At 41.2% G+C, this 24885-nt stretch overlaps 1 protein-coding gene across 1 annotated transcript; it reads left to right on the top strand.

Annotated features, from left to right (window-relative positions):
• Window positions 1-3454: 3454 nt before the first annotated feature.
• Window positions 3455-24882, top strand: ninj1 (ninjurin 1). The gene is given in 4 exon segments (NM_001310983.1): window positions 3455-3613; window positions 14617-14854; window positions 23524-23695; window positions 23983-24882. Coding segments are annotated over 3 exon segments (435 nt in total). The 5' UTR covers window positions 3455-3559; the 3' UTR covers window positions 23667-23695; window positions 23983-24882.
• The last annotated feature ends 3 nt before the right edge of the window (window positions 24883-24885 follow it).

Here is a 24885-nt window from a genome sequence, read left to right as displayed (position 1 = left end):
AGGTTTCGGGGCTGTCGCTGGGCAATACAGACTTTCATTAGATTTTTTATTGGGTTCAGGTCTGGAGACTGGCTAGGCCACTCCAGGACCTTGAGATGCTTCTTACAGAGCTACTCCTTAGTTGTATTTCGGGTCGTTTTCATGCTGGAAGACCCAGCCACGACCCATCTTCAATGCTCTTACTGAGGGAAGGAGGTTGTTGGCCAAGATCTCGTGATACATGGCCCCATTCACCTCCCCTCAATACGGTGCAGTCATCCTGTCCCCTTTGCAGAAAAGCATCTCCAAAGAATGATGTTTCCACCTTCATGCTTCATGGTTGGGATGGTGTTCTTGGGGTTGTACTCATCCTTCTTCTTCCTCCAAACACGGCAAGTGGAGTTTAGACCAAAAAGCTCTATTTTTGTCTCATCAGACCACATGACCTCCTCCTATTCCTTCTCTGGATCATCCAGATGGTCATTGGCAAACTTGAGACGGGCCTGGACATGCGCTGGCTTGAGCAGGGGGACCTTGCGTGCGCTGCAGGATTTTAATCCATGACGGCGTAGTGTGTTACTAATGTTTTTTTTTTGAGACTGTGGTCCCAGCTCTCTTCAGGTCATTGACCTGCCGTGTAGTTCTGGGCTGATCCCTCACCTTCCTCATGATCATTGATGCCCCACGAGGTGAGATCTTGCATGGAGCCCCAGACCGAGGGAGATGAACTGTCATCTTGAACTTCATCCATTTTCTAATAATTGTGTCAACAGTTATTGCCTTCTCACCAAGCTGCTTGCCTATTGTCCTGTAGCCCATCCCAGCCTTGTGCAGGTCTACAATTTTATCCCTGATGTCCTTACACAGCTCTCTGGTCTCGGCCATTGTGGAGCGGTTGGAGTCTGTTTGATTGAATGTGTGGACAGGTGTCTTTTATACAGGTAACGGGTTCAAACAGGTGCAGTTAATACAGGTAATGAGTGGAGAACAGTAGGACTTCTTAAAGAAAAACTAACAGGTCTGTGAGAGCTGGAATTCTTACTGGTTGGTAGGTGATCAAATACTTATGTTATGCAATAAAATGCAAATTAATTATTAAAAAATTATACAATGTGATTTTCTGGATTTTTGTTTTAAATTCCGTCTCTCACATTTGAAGTGTACCTATGATAAAAATGACAGGCCTCTACATGCTTTGTAAGTAGGAACACCTGCAAAATCGGCAGTGTATCAAATACTTGTTCTCCCCACTGTAGATGAATAGATCAGGGGCTATTTTTTTATTATTATAATTTTTTGTCAATTTGAGATTCGGGGCTATTCATAAAAGATCCGAGGCCTCAGATGCCCAGGCCTAACGACGCCCCTGGGTTGGAGTCTGGCAAGCGAACAGCACAATTTGCTTGCCACGATTAGGGCTTATAGCTGTTACAAAGAGGAAGAGGATCGATAAAGAAAATGAACCCAGAGGACAATGAGATCATAGCAACACCTCTGGTGTCGCCTATACCAAATGCTCAGTTCCCAAAGACTGTGAAGAGCTCATTCTGCTGACTAATTTAAATAAACACATTTGTTGGATCACAGAATTTGTGTTTTATTGCTGTTTATATGTAGGTTATTATACTGTATGGCTATTTATAAGATATGTTTTGTAGCTATTCGATATGATTGGAATTCAGCAGTTTTAATAGCCATTTTGAATGATTTGATAAAACAAATGAGTTGATGCAACAAATAAGCGACAGCCTATTTGCCAACTCTCATAAAATGTGTTTTTCTACCATGCGGTACTTCAGAACTATGATCGTAACAAATAGTTCTGGTTTTTATTTTATTATTTCTTAATATAATTCAAATGTTTTTAAATACACCAATAGTCTTTATTTCTGTGTAGGCTATTGGTGTATTTATTTATTAAAACATATCTAATTATATCAGTGGTGAAGTTACAACTAGAAACATTTCGCATTTAAATTCGTTATAACCTGTTATTTTAGGTGAACATTGTGAACACTTTGTGTACAGTCATTGAGAAAACGATTTTCAAGAACGAATAGCATTTTCCGCGCTCTAGCTCCGCCATGTGTTTGGAAAAGTGCAATCGCAGTTTGACACAATCTACCTGATCTTACCGCAGTAAGAAAATACTGTAATTAAAAGAGAGACATCTGTATGTCCAATAAAGTGCTTTTAGTATGAAAACAAACATAGACCACTGCCTGTTTCTTCCTTTCTTTCGCCAGGGTGCCCTAGAGTTTTGTCAGTTATATTGGAGAATGTGAACACTCAAAAGGAAACCATGCCTTAGAAATGATTGTTAATTTGTATTGGACGGCTCTGCAATACAAATGATAATTTTCCACCTTATGGCACATGCTAAGTATCAATGGTAAGTAGCTTTATTGCTTGTTATTGATGACCTAACAATCTCTGTATTCATTCAGGTTCAGGAAAAGACAACAAATAGAATAGATTACAGAATGCGTTTTGCTTTTTTTTTTTATTGGCGCCCAACTCTATTTGGAAGATGCTTGGATGACAGTGTTATTTTTTACCTTGCACTGTTCCACCTAGAAGAAAATTCTATAGTGCTCAAGCATACTGACTTAGAATAAAGGCATTTAGGTGAATCTTATGAAACCAACAACAACCCAAACTACATTATGGTTACCGAAGGTTACCATTTGATCGCCTAAGCCTCTTTTATTTCGTGAAAACCTATAGAATCCCCTGTTTTTTCAGTCCAAAATGTAATGGGCATTCCTTAATGACAATCCAGTCATTCCTCGTTCATAACGGAATGAAAATGGAAATATCTCCTAACTAGGATGTTGGTGCTTTCAAGCTAATTGGGATCTGTGCAAAAAACGAAATATGCCTGGGAAAGTCGTTTTAAAGGCCATATATTTTAAACTCTGAATTTCCGACATGAAAATCACTGACGTCGTTATTTAAACTTCTTATTTTCCCAGTTCCCAATATTTTTTTTTTTTACAAACCACCGCTTTCTCTTGATTCGCCAGTAGAGGGAGACATAATGATCCTTCAAGTTGAGACCTAGAGAGGGCTCTTGGCACCATCCACCACCTTAAATGGTTTACTGAGCTCCCCTTTGGTCTTAATGCTTAAAACAATAACCTCAGAACCCTAAGTTTCAATCTCCAGTGTTTAGTTGAAAAGGCAACAATTCCAATAGTGAAATGTGTGTAAAATGCTAACTTGTCATTATTAGTTGGAATGCTAAAGACACGGCTTAATTTCTTGTTTATTTATTTATTTTGATGTTTGGACAATCAATCTGGATTTCTGCAGATAATCGTTGTTTCCTATAGTGTATGTTCATCAGGTATCCAAATGGGCATCTTTCACCAATGCTATTTGATTCAACTAAAAAGAGCCGTTCTTTCGTGGTCACTGCTGGGAACGCCTCCATATTCAATTCTCCTCCTTTTATTTTACACAGCGACCAACTGGGCGGGCAGAAGAAGGGCACTGGCAGTGAAACAATAACACGAATTCTCACAACACATTTGGATATAACTCACTTTACCTCAAATTCAATAGAGAATAACCAAATATGGCGACTGAACGAATGGAAATGAATGGAATCGGCGAACGAGAAAGCGAAGAGGTAAGATGAAAGGAGTCTGAGCCTGGAAAACGAAAACCGAGATGCCAGCTCAGGAGTGTATCTAATGCGTTATAAAACATGATCTTAGACATCTATGCCACAGGTTAATGCATCTCCGTTACAATGATGCATGCCAGTCTACTAGTTTATAAGTCCTGAAACTTGGTCTGTGTTGAAATACAGTAGTGTTGCCGGGTAATTTCCCTTTAAAGCGATTCGAGACTACTGCTATGGAAGTGCAGTAATAGCCTACGTGTAATACTATTCTTATTGTTATTAACCGGCTTGTGATTATTGTAATACTTTTCAGGAAAATGAAGTATTGAATACTATAATTTACTTACCTGTTGTCATTGGGATTGCTTTTAGAAAAGTTCGGGGCATAAACAGTGTTGGCCTATAATCATTGCATGCCCAGTGTTGGTGGACCCATCTTTAATGAGGAATATATATGAACTTGACTAAAACCCCAAATATAAATGATATGTTACTTTGGTTAATGTTTACATCTTGCCGAGTTTGTTATGGTAATTTGACATCATGCAAAATAGCCTACTCGATTAGGCCTACTTACCATTTGTCGCGAACCTTGAAATTAGGTCATAGTTTCTACCAGAGTAGCCTATCAGTTGAGGATTAGGGGTGAGATCATAAGCACACGCCATTTCTTACCCATGTTATTTCATGCAATTTGGACAACAAATGATTGTATTGAAAATAATGTTTCAGGGCACTTTCAAAATACTTTCGTTAATACGTATGCCAGCTAATATATTGCAAGGATATGGGGAAATATATTGTTTGTAAATAACCAAATCGTGCTGCATTATAACACCGTTATAACCTAATTACATTCACGTGAAGTCACATGAAGTAAAATGATCTATTATAGTCGAACTGCTGAAGAACAAATAATAATTTCTGATTAGTGTAAACATAAAATGAAATGATAGATAAAACCACAGGCATGAGAGAATCTTGGTGAATGTGGTGAATTCCCACAGAAGAGGGCAGCCACATCACCACAAGAGGTTAAGCTTAAGGTTTTTATTAGTATTTGGTGTAAAATGCCAAGAAGAGCAAACATTCCTGAGGCGCAGAGTTAAACACCCTCCACCAAGCAAAAACCAATTGCTCTCAGCCCTATTCACTACATTGGAGTGCACCATCAGGTGACAGTGGGATACAGTGTTAAAATTTGAAGGACAGTTTGTCCTTTTGGCATCCTCAGAAAAAAAATAAAACTTTACAGTAGTTTACTTTTAACTACAGAGGGAGTTTATCCCTGTCTCTTCCTGTTGCACAATATCTATGGTCCAATAATCTGCATGGCTTGCAAAAATGCTCAGTCGAGTGGGCTTACTCCTGGGAATTAATAATTAAGCTAAAAAGGACAAACAAATACAAGGTGCTGTACAGTGGATATAAAAAGTCAGAACGTTTTCCACTTTTCATGTGACTTATAATGTGAACAATTGAAAAACAAACTGAAATCTTCAAGGGGGAAAATGAAAAATAAAAACCTTACAATAACCTGTTTGCATAAGTGTGCACACCCTCTTATAACTGGGGATGTGGCAGTGTTCAGAATTAACCAATCACATTCAAAATCATGTTAAATAGAAGTCATTACACACCTGCCATAATTTAAAGTGACTCTGATTAATCACAAATAAAGTTCAGTTGTTCTAGTAGGATTTTCCTGACATTTTCTTAGTTGCATCTGAAAGCAAAAGACATGGTCCACAGAGCTTCCAAAGCATCAGAGGGATCTTATTGTTGAAAGATATCAGTCAGGAGAAGGGTACAAAATAATTTCCAAATCATTAGATATAGCATGGAACACAGTGAAGAGAGTCATCAAGTGGAGAAAATATGGCACAACAGAGACATTAGCAAGAACTGGACGTCCTTCCAAAACTGATGAAAAGACTAGAAGAAAACTGGTCAGGGAGGCTTCCAAGAGAGTTGCCTACAGCAACATTAAAGGAACTGCAGGAATTTCTGGCAAGTACTGGCTGAATGCTACATGTGACAACAATCACCCGTATTCTTCATATGAATGGGCAATGGGATAGGGTGCAAGATGGAAGCATTTTCTTACAAAGAAAAACATCCAAGCCTGGCTGAAGTTTGCAAAAACAAACATAAAATCTCCCAAAACATGTGGGAAAAGGTGTTTCAGTCTGATGAAACTAAGGTTGAACTTTTTGGCCATAATCACCCAAAGAACACCATACCCACAGTGAAGCATATTGGTGGCAGCATCATGCTTTGGGGCTGTTTTCTTCAGCTGGAACCGGGTGGGGTGGAGGGAATTATGAACAGTTCCAAATACCAGGCAATTTTGGCACAAAACGTTAGAAAGCACACATCCAAATCCACAAAAGCATGGCTTCACCAGACCAGCCCAGACCTGAATCCAATTGAACATCTGTGGGGTGATCTGAAGAGGGCTGTGCACAGGAGATGTCCTCACAATCTGACAGATTTGGAGTGCTTTTGCAAAGAAGAGTGGGCAAATATTGCCATGTCAAGATGTTCCATGCTAATAGACTCCTGCCCAAAAAGACTGAGTGCTGTAATAAAATCAAAAGGTGCTTCAACAAAGTATTAGTTTAAGGGTGTGTACACTTTATTTTTCCCCCTCAAATATTTCAGTTTGTTTTTAATGGAATTGTTCATGTTATAGGTCACATAAAAGGTGGGAAAAGTTCTGACATGATTTATCTTTGTCTCATTCTTTTACATCACAAGAACCTGGCATTGTGTAGATTTTTGGGGTGTGTAGACTTTTTGTATCCACTGTGCATACAAATAAAGGATAATTTCTTCAAGACTGCAATTACCCCCAGTTGTTAATTTAAGGTTGCCAGCTGTGCCCTTTGGAGAAACCTTTGCATTTCTTTAAAAAGTGGTACACCCTCTTCCAAAAATACATTATAAATCAAATGTCCGTCTGTGAGCAAAGTAACGTCACAGCCTGGGAATCTGGAAATTATTGACATTTACTTCATGATGACTAGGTTACATAGAAGTAATTCCATTAGTTTCAGGTTTTAATGGTCATTTGGTATAGATACTACACAACGGAATATTTCCTGCAGGTTTCTTGACAATGAAAAGAAAGTTTGTCAAATATACTACAATATTAGCAATGGTAAAAATAATAGTGCAGGACATTTCAGCTGTAATATTCACCTAATTCTATTTTTAACAAGTCCAGTAGTGCGCGTGTGTATGGGAGAGTTTATATTTGCCCCGTCAAACAGAGTAAGTGTGGGATGATGGTTTGCGGATTGAAACTGCATCCTAGCCTCTTAGTGGGTGAACCTCCAGTACAGGAAACATCTATGACTGTCTTACAAAACAAACATTCTGACAACCTCTCCGCACTCAATGGAAAATAACTCACCAAGGTCTGTTGGACTCTCATTGTTGAGTCTAGTTTTATTAAAACATAGAAGAGCCCATGTGAACCTTGAGTTGTTCAGTGCAGAGGTAGAAAAGAACTGGACATTTGCAGTGGACAGGACCGAACATAAGTAACCCAACCGTCTAGTCAGCGTCGGGCCACACCCACCATTATCTGTTACTCAGCGGTCGTGCTCAGTAGAATATGTAATTCACCCAATTCACTTAGTGTCTCAGCCTGTATAAACACTCAGGACACCCACAGCAGAACACCTCCCATTATCCCCCGGAGGGAGGAAACAGTCCCAAGAGGGAGGAAACAGAGGCATCCAAACTAAGAGTAAGGCCATGAGAATGTTCATCATTCAACAGAGCATCATTGTGAATACAGCCATATTGGAATACAGCCCATTTAAAGGACCAGAGAGACAGGCAAAAACACAATTGGGACAATGGCACAAACAAAAAACAGGGCCAGGCGAAGGGAGTGACAGAGAACGTAATACAAGAAAACACAAGAATGAGGGAATTTGAAGATTGTTAGTCATTGATTAAAAGCCTGCTGCTTCTTCTAGATAACTAACTGCGATTAGCCCTCTGTGGTATGTGTGTTTTCAGAGGAAGCAGGAAGCATGTGGATGGGCAAACCATGGGCACAATCTAAGCCTTGTTAGTTGGTGGATGAACAGATGGGCACGAGAGAGCTTTACCCAAAGTAAACACTCTTTTCCATAACCCACACAGAAACCTGGGTAATGTTTGGTTCAGTGGAGGCACATTTCCATTGATGTAACAGTTTAACTGTCTTCATCGTACAGGTGGTGGAAATGGAATTTCATAGATATTTCCAAAGAGTCAACAAATTATTTTAACATATGAATTTAATAGGTAAAGAGATTATACAATTGCATTACAATTGCTATCAAAGATAGCAGTTCTCCAGAGATGTTTGATTTTGCAAGAGCTAAGGTGCATGCAGGGAGGCTGGGAAGAAAGCATATACAGTACATTATAGAATGTATGATTTCGTAAGAAATACATGAATGGATGGATATACAACAAAATTAAGGGGTGGTAAATAAATAAATATAACGCTGACATTTTTTTAGTTCCTTCACCGGAGAGCTTTTTCTGAAACTTTCTGAATTAGCCCAGACCTGGTTTCGAGGCTGTCGTCGACATTCTGAAGTACCTGAAGTACAAACATGCTTGTAAACTTTGTAAAAGCAGAGCCAGACCAAAAGATGCCTTACTGTGTTTCAGCCAGCAGTTGAGAAACTGCTCATGAGCTGAAGTGGTTCCCCGTTGATTGTGTGCTACAGGATGTTCACCCACTATAATATGTTAACATGCCAAAAATGTTTTTTTGCGATTCAAATGTTACATCCATATTTGTCCAATGCTTCCTTAACATTAGACCTGCCAAGCCTTTCAGACAAACAATATGAGCCAGAGCCAAACGCCGTTTGTCGTCATTAGCATACGAATCGTCCCTATTAGCATGGACATTGTCCTCCGCAGCATCACCATCCAGCCAGAGCATCAGTTAATCTACTGGGTCGTCCTCAAATTACATAGAATAGTCAAAGAAATTATGAATTTATTTCTTCAGTTCAGCTGCTTTAATGGAGTCTTGTGGTTTATAAATGTATTATTGAAGTCTTTTCTCTTATACTCACTCCTTTTACACAGTGTTTAGCACTGCGTTTTGGACATCTATAGCTATCCCATATTCTTCCTGAACTACTGAACACAAAACACAAATCTATAAATCGCACTGTAATAGAAGTCTACATGTTTAGTATAGATGCTGTGCGTATGAATCTGTTTTTCGCGTATGCATAATATCCTTCCTCATGACCAAAACACTCTTTGGTTCCTCAATTCATATGACCCGGCACGCTGCTCTACATGGTGGTAGAGGACAGATCTTACTCCACTAGGTCAAGGGCTTCCTCTTGTTTTCAAGGTTCACCAGGCCAATCATCACCCTCTGTTGGCAGGAAACTGAAGAGAGGTCACAGCACGTTCCCTCACTAACGACCAGTCCTGAATGCACTGTAAACAGATGTCATGTGGGTGAGGACTGGCCCAATGAACCTTAAAACCAAGAGGAAGCACTCGACCCAGTGGAGTAAGATGTCACACTTCCTGACCACATAGAACAACAGTTTCATTTCCCACAAATTGTTCCTGTAGAAATCTCAAAAATTTCCTCGAAGATCATTGTGTTCACACAGTACAATTTCAAATAGCTTTTATATTCAGGACATCATTAAATGTGAAGTCCAGGGTTGTATAATTTCAGCCAGCAGATGAGAAACTGCTCATGAGCTGAAGTGGTTCCCCGTTGATTGTGTGCTACAGGATGTTCACCCACTATAATATGTTAACATGCCAAAAATGTTTTAAATCCGTATTTGTCCAATGCTTCCTTAACATAAGACCTGCCAAGCCTTTCAGACAAACAGTATGAACCAGCCGAACGCCGTTTGTCGTCATTAACATACGAATCGTCCCTATTAGCATGGACATTGTCCTCCGCAGCATCACCATCCAGCCAGAGTTCATCTACTGAGTCAAATTCAAACTATATAGAATGGTCTAAAAAATTATGAATTACAGAATTTGTTTATTTTAAATGGTTAATGAATATGAAAATAATACAAGAATGTGTTTGTATTGAAGGTCTTATCATATGAAAAAAAAATACTAAAACAAGAATACATAGAACAATTATTTCTAACACAGGCAGTAGTATTTTTATTTGTTTATTAGGCCCTACAAATGTACAAAATAAAAATTATACAACACTTAAATTATTCAGAAAAAAATCAATTAGAATTCAGTAATTTTAATTATGTACAACGTATAATAACAGACATAATCGACCAGTTTGCGACGATCAAAGGATATCCCCAAGAATAACCATACATGAGCCAAAAGCACGGGTGCTTGATAAACATGTTGAATTTGATAAAGAAATAAAGGAAAGGATGATTTACAGTAGCTGAATTCACGGAACATCCCGGACTTTCCACTATTACGCAAATCTGTTCCTCATCACATCACCCCGGACTTCCCATCATTACGCACACCAGATCCTCACTACTACAGCCTATAACTGCCCCTTCACAGCCTCCTCTTCAAGTACAAACATTGCAGTATATTCAATTAATTCGATTTGTAAATTTGATTAGCAGAGTTAAAGGATGATCAGAAGATGATTTACAGTAGCCTACATGAAAAAGTAGAACCTCGGATTCAGGAGGAACAGTGTGGTTTTCGTCCGGGCCGTGGAACACTGGACCAGCTCTATACCCTCTACAGGGTGTTGGAGGGTTCATGGGAGTTTGCCCAACCAATCCACATGTGTTTTGTGGATTTGGAGAAGGCATTCGACTGTGTCCCTCGCGGCATCTTGTGGAGGGTGCTTGGGGAATATGGGGTCCTGGGTCCTTTGCTAAGGGCTGTCAGGTCCCTGTACAACCGAAGCAGGAGCTTGGTCCGCATTGCTGGCAGTAAGTCAGACTTGTTCCCAGTGCATGTTGGACTCCGGCAGGGCTGCCCTTTGTCACCGGTTCTGTTCGTAATTTTTATGGACAGAATTTCTAGGCGCAGCCAGGGGCCGGAGGGTGTCAGGTTTGGGGACCACACAATTTCGTCTCTGCTCTTTGCAGATGATGTTGTCGTGTTGGCCCCTTCTAACCAGGACCTTCAGCATGCGCTGGGACGGTTTGCAGCCGAGTGTGAAGCGGTGGGGATGAAAATCAGTACCTCCAAATCCGAGGCCATGGTCCTCAGTCGGAAAAGGGTGGCTTGCCCACTTCAGGTTGGTGGAGAGTGCCTGCCTCAAGTGGAGGAGTTTAAGTATCTAGGGGTCTTGTTCACGAGTGAGGGAAGGATGGAACGGGAGATTGACAGACGGATCGGTGCAGCTTCTGCAGTAATGCAGTCGATGTATCGGTCTGTCGTGGTGAAGAAAGAGCTGAGCCGCAAGGCGAAGGTCTCGATTTACCAGTCAATCTACGTTCCTACTCTCACCTATGGTCATGAGCTTTGGGTCATGACCGAAAGGACAAGATCCCGGATACAGGCGGCCGAAATGAGCTTTCTCCGCAGGGTGGCCGGGCGATCCCTTAGAGATAGGGTGAGAAGCTCGGTCACCCGGGAGGAGCTCAGAGTAGAGCCGCTGCTCCTCCACATCGAGAGGGGTCAGCTGAGGTGGCTTGGGCATCTTTTTCGGATGCCTCCGGAACGCCTTCCTGGGAAGGTGTTCCGGTCCCGTCCCACCGGGAGGAGACCCCGGGGAAGACCTAGGACACGCTGGAGGGACTATGTCTCCCGGCTGGCCTGGGAACGCCTCGGTGTCCCCCCGGAAGAGCTGGAGGAAGTGTCTGGGGAGAGGGAAGTCTGGGCATCCCTGCTTAGACTGCTGCCCCCGCGACCCGGCCCCGGATAAGCGGAAGAAGATGGTATGGTATGGTACATGAAAAAGGAAATTAACTACTGTATTTCATGAAATATAGAAAAGTCATTAGCTGATTTGCATTGCCAATGTGTCCTGTGGCTTGGGTTGTTGGGATATTCTGCGAAGGTTGTTTTCCATTGCTCTTTTCTACCCAAATGGTTCCGTCCCTCCCAGACTCCTGTCTCACAGTGGTATTTGGGGTCGCCGTTGGTTGGTTTCTTTTTTTGCGAGGAGGCTCAGGCATTGGAGGTGGCGGCTCATTATCAGAATCAGATGAACACCCGCCATCTGAGACGTCGATTTCGGGATCTATTTCGGATCCTCCATCTGACTCCATCTCATCTAAATTTTGCAGCATCTGCAATGCTATCAGGGGGTCGAATCGTCGGGTTCGGTTTGCCATTGTGGACTAAACGCTGTAAATTGTGTCTGAGTTGTGTCGGACTTGCTCGCCGAGTTCATATTATATACAATTACTACCCTCATCATCATTCTTCATCATCCCACTTCAGTCACATGCATAGGTGTGTCTGGGTTGATGAGGGAGTTATCGCCCATTCATCCATTGACATCATTGCAATTTAATAGCTATTCATAAGATTAGATTAGATGTAACTTTGTCATAAAACATGTACAGTATAAAAAATGCAGTTTGCATCTAACCAGAAGTGCAAATAGAAGAGTGCAAAAATGTACAAGTGAAATAATTAAGAACAATGTATAAGTGGGATGCATGGCATGTGCAACTGAAATACAGCAACGAGGTTCAACGGAAAAAGAATGTAAACAATATGTACACAATTTCAAAGAATGATTTACATTAGCCTAGATGCAAATACAGATGTGCTCAAAAGTTTGCATACCCTTGGAGAATTGGTAATATATGTGCCATTTGTAAAGAAAACATGAGTGAGCAGGCAAAACATGCATTTTGTTTCTTATGGGATTCACATTCACCTTCATAACAGAATGGCACATTTATAAAACAAAACATGGCAACAAAAAAATGAACTGACCCCTGTTCAAAAGTCTGCATACCCTTAGTTCTTAATACTTTGTATTGCCCCTTTAGCATCAATGACAGTGTGCAGTCTTTTGTAATAGTTGTCTATGAGGCCCCAAATCCTTGCAGGTGCTAAAGCTGCCCATTAGTCTTGGCAAAATGCCTCCAGGTCATGCAAAGTCTTTGGTTGTCTTGCATGAACCGCATGTTTGTGATCTCCCCAGAGGGGCTTGATGATATTAAGGTGAGGAGACTGTGATGGCCACTGTTTCTGATGTAACCACTGGAGGGGCAACTTGGCCTTGTGCTTAGGGTCACTGTCGTGCTGGAAAGTCCAAGAGCGTCCCATGTGCAGCTTTCATGGAGAAGAATGCAAATTGACCCACAGTATTTTCTAAAAACATGCTGCATTCATCTTGCCATACATTTTCACAAGATTCTCTGTGCCTTTTGAGCTCACACACCCTCAAAACATCAGTGAGCCACCACCATGCTTCAAAGTGAGGATGGCATTCTGTTCACTATAGGCCTTGTTGACCCCTCTCCAAACATAGCGTTTATGGTTGTGAAAATAAAGCTCTATTTTGCCCTTGTCACTCCAAATTACAGTGTGCCACAAGGTGTTGTCGGGCATATTATAACCAGGCTTTTTTGTGGTATTGGCGCAGTAAAGGCTTCTTTCTGGCAGCTCGACCATGCAGCTCATTTTTGTTCAAGTATCGTTGTATTGTGCTCCTTGAAACAACAACACCCGAATAGTCCAATCCTTAGTAAGTGATTGAACTGTACTGACTTGCATTTTCAAGTCTTTGGATTAGGAATTTTATATGGTTTTCCATCTTTATAAATTTCCATTAGCTTGTTACGCAGGTCTTTTGACTGTTCTTTTCTACTCTCCATGGCTCAGTGTCTGGCCTGCTCAGTGCATCCATGTGAGAACTAAAAAACGAATTGGCTATTTATGCACAGACACTAATTGCAATTTAAAAAGCCACAGGTGTGGGGATATTCACCTTTAATTGCCATTTTCACTAGTGTGTGTCATCTTGTGTGTCTGCAACAAGGCCAAACATTCAAGGGTATGTGAACTTTTGATCAGGACCATTTGGGTGATTTCTGTTATCATTATGATTTAAAAAGGTGCCAAACAACAATGTGATAATAAATGGCTTCATGTTATCACAATCCTTAAATGAAAAGTTTTTTTGCATGATCAGTCATACACTGAACAAAATTATGAAAGCAACACTTTTGTGGCATTATGCTGTGTGATGGAACTGTACATTTTAGAGTGGCCTTTTATTGTGAGGCCAGCCTAAGGCACACCAGTGCAATAAACTTACTGTCTAATCAGCATCTTGATATGCCACACTTGTGAGGTGGATGGATTACCTCGGCAAAGGAGAAATGCTCACTAACACAGATTTAGACAGATTTGTGAACAAATTTGAGAGAAATAGGCCTTTTGTGTACATAGAGAAAGTCTTAGATCTTTGAGTTCAGCTCATGATAAATGGTGGCAAAAACAAAAGTGTTGCGTTTATAATTTCTTTCATTGTATTTTCAAACTCAATGCCAAAATGTCAGTTTCTGCCAGGGTATGCAAACTTATGAGCTCAACTGTTTAGAAAAGTAATTAGTCAATTGTATTGATGAAAAACAGTAATGTGTATTACATTTGCAGAACTCATAATGGGTGATTGTTGGTATTTTGTTTTGTGAATCATTTTCAGCCTAATACATTTGTAGAATCTTTATCTTCAGTAAAATAAGCAGAGAAAATTCTAAGAGAGATGATAGGATGTGTATGCGATATAGTTGTTTTATTTTAATTACAAACTCAAACGCCAATTCCCGTAGCCATTTGGCGGTCCTAGTGTTAACAACAGGAGTCAACAAAAAGTGCCTACTTAATTCCTAACATATTGTACACATTTGGTTGTGTTTAAGATCATACAATGCACCTTTAGTAGGCTGCTTCCCTCCAGGTTTACCTTCAACCATATCATGATCTGGGTTACGTCCGCAAACATATGGAAACATGGTGCATTATGAACTGGGTATGATTCAAAGTCCAAATGTTGATTTCGTTAAAATCTCTGTTTTCGTTGTTAGGTTTCAGCTCCGCGTCGCAGGAGGAATTTGGGTGGTCAACTAAACATGAACCATTATGCAAACAAGAAGAGTGCAGCAGAGAGCATGCTTGACGTGGCATTACTCATGGCCAACGCCTCCCAGCTGAAGGCTGTCCTGGGGCAGGGCCCGGATTTCACCTTCTACTACCCTCTCATCACTCTCATCTCCATCTCTCTGAGCTTGCAGATCATTGTGGGCATCCTGCTCATCTTCATTGGTGGGTCACAGTTTTGGTCGATTTCGCTTTATTATTCTTTTTAAAAAGTTATTGTTTTGTGCAGCCAAAAAAGAAAGGTAATTCAATTAAAATGTATCTATTGCCTCAGGACCAATTAAGAAGATTAAAGACAGCATATACAGCTCCGGAAAAACGTTAGACCACTGCACCTTTTTCTTTCCTTTCCAAAAAAGTTGAAAAGGAAAGTTTTGAGTGAGGAACAGAAGTGTTCAATTTGCAGTGGTCTCTTAATTTTAACCCAAAGTGAGTCTGAACCAGAAGTAGAGAGTCAGAGAGATGAGTGGGACAGTAGGGTGGATGAGTGGGACAGTAGGGTGGATGAGAGGGACAGTAGGGTGGATGAGAGGGACTGTAGGGTGGATGCTGAGGGACAGAAGGGTGGATGAGAGGGACAGTAGGGTGGATGAGAGGGACAGTAGGGTGGATGCTGAGGGACAGTAGGGTGGATGCTGAGGGACAGTAGGGTGGATGCTGAGGGACAGTAGGGTGGATGAGAGGGACAGTAGGGTGGATGCTGAGGGACAGTAGGGTGGATGAGAGGGACAGTAGGGTGGATGCTGAGGGACAGTAGGGTGGATGAGAGGGACAGTAGGGTGGATGCTGAGGGACAGTAGGGTGGATGCTGAGGGACAGTAGGGTGGATGCTGAGGGACAGTAGGGTGGATGAGAGGGACAGTAGGGTGGATGCTGAGGGACAGTAGGGTGGATGAGAGGGACAGTAGGGTGGATGAGAGGGACAGTAGGGTGGATGCTGAGGGACAGTAGGGTGGATGAGAGGGACAGTAGGGTGGATGCTGAGGGACAGTAGGGTGGATGCTGAGGGACAGTAGGGTGGATGAGAGGGACAGTAGGGTGGATGCTGAGGGACAGTAGGGTGGATGAGAGGGACAGTAGGGTGGATGAGAGGGAAAAGCCCTCCGGACCTGTTTAGTTTTACATTTATTATGGTGCACTGTGTTATAGTTTGTCTATTTTGAAGACTTCTGGCCTAAAATGTGTTGTTCTCCATATGTTCTGTATATGATATAATTCTACATGACAAAAACATAATTGATATAAAGCTAATAGTATATGTTTGTATAATTCAGAAAACCTGAATGATAGTAGGCTAAATATAGTAATATTAGATGGTAAAAATAGAAGTTTTGATAATGTTACCTGTGTTGAATTTCAGGTAGGGCAGGGAAAGTTTGGATCATTGTCATACAAGTGTTAGCGGTGGCACATTACAAAGTATGCACTGGTTAATTTTCAAGTTGATATTATTGTGTACATTATTTTCATAATGTGTTCTGCCTTTGGCTAATCCAGCCAATGATTATCTACTCTCCTCCAGCCAATGACTATCACTAGCTACGATGAACACGCATTCATCATAGCTACTGCGTGCACCTGTGCACATACAGTGGGGAGAACTGTATTTGATACACTGCCGATTTTGCAGGTTTCCACTCCTTAGTTGCCCTGGCTGTGTGTTTCGGGTCATTGTCATGCTGGAAGACCCAGTCACGATCCATCTGCAATGCTCTTACTGAGGGAAGGAGGTTGTTGGCCAAGATCTCGCAATACATGTCCCCATCCACCTCCCCTCAATACGGTGCAGTCGTCCTGTCCCCTTTGCAGAAAAGCATCCCCAAAGAATGATGTTTCCACCTCCATGCTTCATGGTTGGGATGGTGTTCTTGGGGTTGTACTCATCCTTCTTCTTCCTCCAAACACGGCAAGTGGAGTTTAGACCAAAAAGCTCTATTTTTGTCTCATCAGACCACATGACCTTCTCCCATTCCTCCTCTGGATCATCCAGATGGTCATTGGCAGACTTGAGACGGGCCTGGATATGCGCTGGCTTGAGCAGGGGGACCTTGCGTGCGCTGCAGGATTTTAATCCATGACAGCGTAGTATGTAACTAATGGTTTTCTTTGAGACTGGTCCCAGCTCTCTTCAGGTCATTGACCAGGTCCTACTGTGTAGTTCTGGTCTGATCCCTGACCTTCCTCATGATCATTGATGCCCCACGAGGTGAGATCTTGCATGGAGCCCCAGACCGAGGGAGATTGACCGTCATCTTGAACTTCTTCCATTTTCTAATAATTGAGCCAACAGTTGCTGCCTTCTCACCAAGCTGCTTGCCTATTGTCCTGTAGCCCATCCCAGCCTTGTGCAGGTCTACAATTTTATCCCTGATGTCCTTACACAGTCTCGGCCATTGTGGAGCGGTTGGAGTCAGTTTGATTGAGTGTGTGGACAGGTGTATTTTATACAGGTAACGAGTTCAAACAGGTGCAGTTAATACAGGTAATGAGTGGAGAACAGTAGGGCTTATTAAAGAAAAACTAACAGGTCTGAGAGAGACAGAATTCTTACTGGTTGGTAGGCGATCAAGTACTTATATTATGCAATAAAATGCAAATTAATTATAAAAAGATTATACAGTGTGATTTTCTGGATTTTTGTTTTAGATTCCGTCTCTCACAATTGATGTGTACCTATGATAAAAATTACAGACCTCTACATGCTTTGTAAGTAGGAAAACCGGCAAAATCGGCAGTGTATCAAATACTTGTTCTCCCCACTGTACTTCATTCTTCGTTGCATGCTCGGGATCATGTCAGTGAAATCAGCCATCGTCTGTTATTTATTGCTGATATGACTGGTCAAAAGACCTGTATAGGTTTTTCTATGTAAATGCAGCAAAAGTTAAATTAGCTGCAAGGCTCAATTCATTATTTCCCCTGTTATTTAAACTCCCCTGCTGCCAATTCAGTGTTCATGGGAAATATACCATACATCCATAATACAAATACAAAAATACAGTACAATTCGGGGTGATATTATGGTGATGTTTTGATGCATCTACAATCACAGTCTTGAATTGGATTCGTGTTGGTCTGGCCTCGGTCTTGACTCGGACTCGACCTTTCCCCTGCTGTTCCGATCTCGTCTTGGTCTCGCTTCCCTTTGGTCTTGGTCTTGACTGGGAATACTAAGAATATTGATTGTATCTATTTCTGGTCATTATTCACAGGTCCCTACATTCTGTAGTATCCAAGGTGCTTCCCTGCCTGATGATAGTGTGACGTCAACTGGACTGGAAAACAGTCTATGGGTCAAAACATCAATCAATCAATCAATCAATTTATTTATAAAGCGCTTTTTACAACAGCAGTTGTCACAAAGTGCTTTACAGAGACACCCGGCCTTAAACCCCAAGGAGCAAACAACAGTAGTGTTGAATTTCAGTGGCTAGGAAAAACTCCCTAAGAAGGTCGAATTTTAGGAAGAAACCTAGAGAGGACCCAGGCTCAGAGGGGTGACCAGTCCTCTTCTGGCTGTGCCGGGTGAGATATTAAGAGTCCAATTGGAATAATAAATAAATTTCTCTTGGCTAAATCCAGAGTATATTTGATTTTAGACTAGGTCAGAAGTATGACCAGGTGGACAAGGACAGGAACAGCAACGGTCCCCCCAAACCAGGTAATCCGCAGGTGTGGACCAGGACCTCATCTCCTTCTAAAATTTAAAATTGGAGGAAACTGAGAAAAGTTAGTAGTACATCCCTCATGTCCCCCAGCACAATAATATAGCAGCGTAACACCTAGGAAACTGAGACGGGGGGGTCCGGTGACACTGTGGCCCTACCCGGGGGAGGCCCCGGACAGGGCCCAACAGGCAGGAAATCAATCCAACCACATTGCCAGGCATCAACCAAAGCGACACCCACCAACCGCAACCCCCCTGAATGAGGGCCAAGTATTGCTAGTAGCGTACAGCCCAACTGCACAAGTGCGCAATAGAGAGTCAACAACAAGCCAGTGACTCTTCCCCCGAAGGGCATTGGAGGGAGGGCATCCCAGTGGCGACGAGAGCCCACCTGGCAAGACAGCAAGGGTGGACAGTATCAAGCCTACTGGTCACCTTCACGCCCCCGGGCCAGGCTACACCTAATTAGAAACCGTGCTGTAGAGATGAGTTTTTAGTAGACACTTGAAAGTTTGCACTGAGTTTGCATTTCTAACCTTAATTGGCAGATCATTCCACAGGAGTGGAGCTCTATGAGAAAAGGCCCTGCCGCCAATTGTTTGTTTAGAAATTCTAGGTACAATTAAAAGGCCTGCGTCTTGCGATCTAAGGTTACGTGTAAGTATATATGGCTGGATCATTTCAGCAAGGTAAGTAGGAGCAAGTCCATGTATTGATTTATAGGTTAAGAGTAAAACCTTAAAATCAGCCCTAACCCTAACAGGCAGCCAATGTAAGGATGCCAGGACAGGAGTAATGTGTTCAAATTTTTTTGTTCTAGTTAGGATTCTAGCAGCTGTGTGCAGCACTAATTGAAGTTTATTTATTAATTTGTCTGGATAACCAGAGATAAGAGCATTGCAGTAATCTAATCTAGAAGTAACGAAAGCATGGATTAATTTTTCTGCATCAGTTTTTGATAGGAAGTTTCTAATTTTTGCGATGTTTCGAAGATGAAAATAAGCAACTCTTGAGACATATTTTATATGTTCTTCAAAGGAGAGGTCAGGTTTAAGGGTAACGCCAAGGTTTTTTACAGTTTTTTGGGATACGACCATGCAGCCGTCGAGGTTCACAGTGAGATCTGCTAACAACGCTCTTTGTTTTTTGGGTCCTAAAAGGAGCATTTCTGTTTTATTTGAGTTTAAGAGCAAGAAATTCTCTGTCATCCACTTCCTAATATCTGAAACGCATGCTTCCAAAATAGCTAATTTAGGGGCTTCTCCATGCTTCATTGAAATATATAACTGTGTGTCATCAGCATAACAGTGAAAGTTAATATTGTGATTTCGGATTACATCGCCCAGAGGGAGCATGTATAGTGAGAAAAGTAATGGGCCCAGAACCGAGCCTTGAGGAACTCCAAAGCATACCTTTGACTTGTCATAGGATATGCCATCCACACTAACGAACTGATATCTTTCAGATAAATAAGATTTAAACCAGGCTAGAACATGTCCACGTAGCCCAATATTGGTTTCCAGTCTCTCTAAGAGAAGGGATTGATCAATAGTGTCAAAAGCAGCACTAAGATCAAGAAGGAACAGGACGGATGCGGAACCTTTGTCTGAGGCCATTAGAAGGTCATTTGTTACCTTCACGAGTGCAGTCTCAGTACTATGATGGGATCTAAAACCAGACTGGAATATTTCATAAATGTTTTTTGTCTTTAGGAAGGCATTCAGTTGTTGGGAAACACATTTTTCTAAGATTTTTGAGAGGAACGGGAGGTTCGATATTGGCCTATAATTGTTTAATATGTCGGGATCTAGATTAGATTTTTTTAGAAGAGGCTTAATTTCCGCAATTTTTTGTGAGTTTGGTACGCATCCGGAGGAAAGGGAGCAATTTATTATGCTCAGCATTGGCTGACCTAGCACAGGAAATAACTCCTTAAGTAATTTTGTAGGAATCGGGTCTAGCTGAGAGTTTGTGGGTTTAGAACTCATTACAAATTTTGTAAATGTGTCGAGCGATACGGTATCAAAAAACTCAAGTGTCCCCATTGACACCTGATCAGGGAGGCTCCGGAAATTTTCCGGACAACCGAGATTTTTAGGACCATAACTATTTAGGGATTCAGTTATTTGTTTTCTAATGGTGACAATCTTTTCATCAAAGTAGTTCATGTATTCATTACAACTAAAGTGAAGACCCACTTCACATGCTAAGCTTTGCTTTTTTGTTAACTTTGCAACTGTATCAAAGAGAAATTTTGGATTGTTTTTGTTCGCCTCAATCAGGTTGGAGAAATAAGCTGATCGAGCAGACGTGAGTGATTTTCGGTATTGTACTGTACTGTCTATCCAGGCTAGTCTAAATACTTCCAACTTGGTGGAGCGCCACTTTCGCTCCAATTTTCTGGAGGCTTGCTTAAGTGCTCTAGTATTGTCGGTGTACCAAGGAGCAAGTTTCTTGTTGCGTATTTCTTTAGTTTTTAGTGGTGCAACTATGTCTAATGTATTTCGCAGTATTGAGTTTAGATCCTCGATTTGATCGTTTACAGATTTATTTACTCTGTCATTTAAGAGCGAACTAGTAAGAATATCAAGGAATTTATTTGTAATCCGAGAATTTATAGTACGGCTTTTGAAACTCATTGTTTGGGGGGCAAGTGAATTTCTTGTTTTAACGGTAAATGTAATAAGACAGTGATCCGATAATCCAGGATTTTGGGGGTAAATTATTAGATCTACAATATCTATTTCTCGTGACAGGACTAAATCTAAGGTATGATTGTGGCAATGTGTTGGACCTGAGACATGTTGGATGAAACCCATTGAGTCGATTATGGCTTGAAAGGCTTTTTGAAGAGGATCATGGGGGTTTTCCATATGGATATTGAAATCGCCAAAAATTAGAATACTATCTGCCATGACTACAAGGTTAGACAAGAATTCTGGAAACTCATTGAGGAACAATGTGTATGGCCCGGGGGGCCTATAAATAGTAGCTATGTAAAATGATTTATCGGCCTGGTTAACTTTCATGAGTAAAACTTCGAAAGAATGAAACTCTGTGATATGTTTGAGAGTAAGTTTATATTTACTGTCATAAATATTAGCGACACCCCCTCCTTTTCGGGATGCACGAGGGATATGATCACTAGTATAGCCAGGAGGAGAGGCCTCATTTAAGGCAGTGAATTCTTTAGGCTTTAGCCACGTTTCACATAAACCAATAGCATCTAGTTTATGATCAGAGATTAATTCATTTACCGCAACTGCCTTTGGAGCAAGAGATCTAATATTTAGGAGTCCCATTTTGAGATGCGAAGTGATACAATTATTTTTATTTTTGACCGAGGTGGAGGAAGGCTTTATCTTAATAAGGTTGTTTTTGTTAGCACTACCTTGTTTAACTTTTCTCAGCCTGGAACGAGTCACAGTGGCAATAGGTAAAGCTGTACTAACTACTCTGGCTATGCTATTGACAGACTCCACTATGCTAGCAGGCTGGCTAACAGCCTGCAGCCTGACCTGCACCCTATCTCATGTTAAAGCTATAGGAGTGAGACTCCTGTCAATGTTCCTAGACAAAAGAAGAGCACCACTCCAGCTAGGATGGAGTCCGTCGCTCCTCAGCAGATCAGGCCTGGCCCTATTTCTGGGAGAGTCCCAAAAAGAAGGCCAGTTATCTACAAACTCTACCTCCTGCGACGGGCAGAACTCCGTTTTCAGCCAGCGATTGAGTTGCGCAAGTCTGCTGTAGTGCTCGTCACCACCCCTAGCTGGGAGGGGGCCGGAGACAATTACTCGATGCCGACACATCTTTCTAGCTAATTTACACGCTGATGCTATGTTCTGCTTCGTAACCTCTGACTGTTTCATCCTAAAAACATTCTTCTTGGGCCTTGACAGAGATTTCTCTCTCTCTCATGGACAGGCTAAACAATTGAATATGTCAAGGCCCATGTTGAATTGTTTCATTTTTGAGCAGCAGTAGATCTGGATAAGTTTTATTTTTGTAATTAATGATTTGTAATAATAAGGATTAGGCAAAGTGGAATGTTGATTTTAAACCCGGGTGATTAATGCTTTGCACTAGATTCCATAGCCACAGTTAAACATTGGCAATTGTATAATTTTATAATCACAAAATTGGCTATTATATAATTGATTAGGAAAAGAAATATTTTTGGGCCATAGAAAAAAACAAAAAAAACATGTATTTTCTAAAAGTTTTCTACATCAGCAGTTTTACCTTACAAAATACAAAACACAGGTACCCAGCATAAAACCTGAAAGGGCAAGCAACAACAAGAATTGAAAACACAGGTGAAATTAGCGGAATGCAACGGTTTAGCCAATCAGATTTTTTTAATTGAGGAGACTTTGCGTCCTTCCATTGCACAACGACAATAACATATTTTAGGCAAGAAGTAAATCAGGAAATGACAAACTCTCACAAGACGTTTTAACTGATTTCCTCACAGGAATGTCCAAAATTATCACACGCGTGAATAGCCTACAGCCTGTGAATGGCACATTCAGCACAGACTGCTCTCTAATCCGACTGCTAAGAAAGAGATGCCTAGTCCGTCACACTACAGGCTATAACACCCTTATCTTCTGCACCAGGGTCTCCCTCTGTGTGGTAGGGAAGAGTTAAAGAATCAACCCATTTGACACAGCTTTGTTAATCCGTAGTGTTGCTCCTCGGACCTGGTTCATTGAGAAATACTAATTTGACAGTACATGCTGTCAAATTAGGTGATCTGCTAACGTTAAAGAAAGGGTGTATCTGTATGGATTTGAAAAATGCTTTCCTCGCCATGGAGTCATGTAATAAATATCTTAGAGAATGAAAGTAGATGTCAGATCCTGCAGCGTCATATTGCATGGGTAATTGATGATTAGTTAAATATTCTGACCCTGGATAAATGATGGTTAAAAAGCCAGCCTTCATTCTGCATACTTAAAAGTGCCTCAGATCCTCCCAAGAACCTGAGGATTAGAGATGACAACTGACTGCTCCGGGGGAACACCTGTTAGAGCCCTCGAGTTCACTTGTCTACTCTGTTAGACAGGACCTGTCCTCTGATGTAGCTTCTTCTCCTGGTTGCTTTCCAGGGCCTTGGAGCCAATAAGATAATCCTTTACATGTTTTTTGTCTTTCTGTCTAATAGTAAAGTGGAATCTGAACGATGAAAGCATGCACAACAAACTGAACATCATGGAGAACGTCGCCACGGCCCTAGTCTTTGGCATTGTTGTCGTCAACATCTTCATTACGGCCTTTGGTGTCCAGAATCCCAATTCAAAGTCCTAACTGCCCCGCCTGCCTGTATTGTCCTAACGGTATGTACACAATACGCACATGAAGCACACCAATGTGTACACAATACGCACATGAAGCACACCAATGTGTACACAATACGCACATGAAGCACACCAATGTGTACACAATACGCACATGAAGCACCCCAATGTGTACCATCTTTGAAACTCCCATACGTTTTTTAATTGTCATATGTGTATGTTATTGTGACATTAGCAGGTTACGTAATTAGCGTTACAAACAAATACAGTTAAACATTTACACAAAAAACGGACTTGGCATTATCTTAATTGCTGTTACTTTGCAGGTCAAAGAACGTCAGGGACACAGTCTTCCATAGGCCTCACACCTCTGTGACCAAAGACAATGGAGGATCAACTCAACAGCCTCAGACTGTCAGATCAAACTCATGGGCAGTGTCAGGAGCCATTACAAACTCACCACTGTGGTTCTTTTTTAGGATCTCAGTCAGATGGGCTGCATTTCTTATTGTGAGAACATTACATTTTTCCAAAGACCAATGCCGTAGATGTATTGCCTTTTCAAATGTCCTCCATAGGAGTTATTTTACTTTGAACTTTTGTTCTAGAAATGCTACAGACCCAGCTGGGGTGTGTGTGTGTGGTGTATAAGAGTATTTCCTCTGCCTTAAGCTCTGTAAAAAAAAAACTGCTGTCGACATATCTTTACCAAGCCAGGCAAAGCCCAAAGGTCTATAGATGTTTTCAAAATTCAGCCTATTCATGTTTTGTGTTGTGAAAGCTGTGTGTCTACAAATGTGTACATCATTGCACAGATGAACCAAGGCATAAAATACAGTCAGGCAGCTCTGCAGTGGACTCTGGTGGTCAACAGAACAATTCCAGTACATTAAGAATAATACCCAGGTTATTTTGCATTGAGTCAGTCAACAAACTTTAGAATGGAGTGTGAATGCTGCTTTATGTAATCTGTGTTCTGTAGAAATGATAGTTCTTTCAGGTGTTTTTTTTCCAGATAGAATAGTAATATATATATATGCTGCATATTTGTGGTAAATGTAGCAGCACTGGGCCTTCTAAGACCCTAAGCATTGACAGTATACTTTTTATACAGATTCTTCTTTTTTAAACAACCAATCCATATTTTAACCTTACTTTGTTTCTTTATACACTGTGTGCAATGGAAGTGCATGATTCTTAATATCTGTAAAAAAAAAATTTCATACAGA

Source organism: Esox lucius, chromosome 17, assembly GCF_011004845.1.
Source record: "Esox lucius isolate fEsoLuc1 chromosome 17, fEsoLuc1.pri, whole genome shotgun sequence".
Taxonomy (NCBI): domain Eukaryota; kingdom Metazoa; phylum Chordata; class Actinopteri; order Esociformes; family Esocidae; genus Esox; species Esox lucius.
This window is presented reverse-complemented; position numbering and strand designations above follow the sequence as displayed.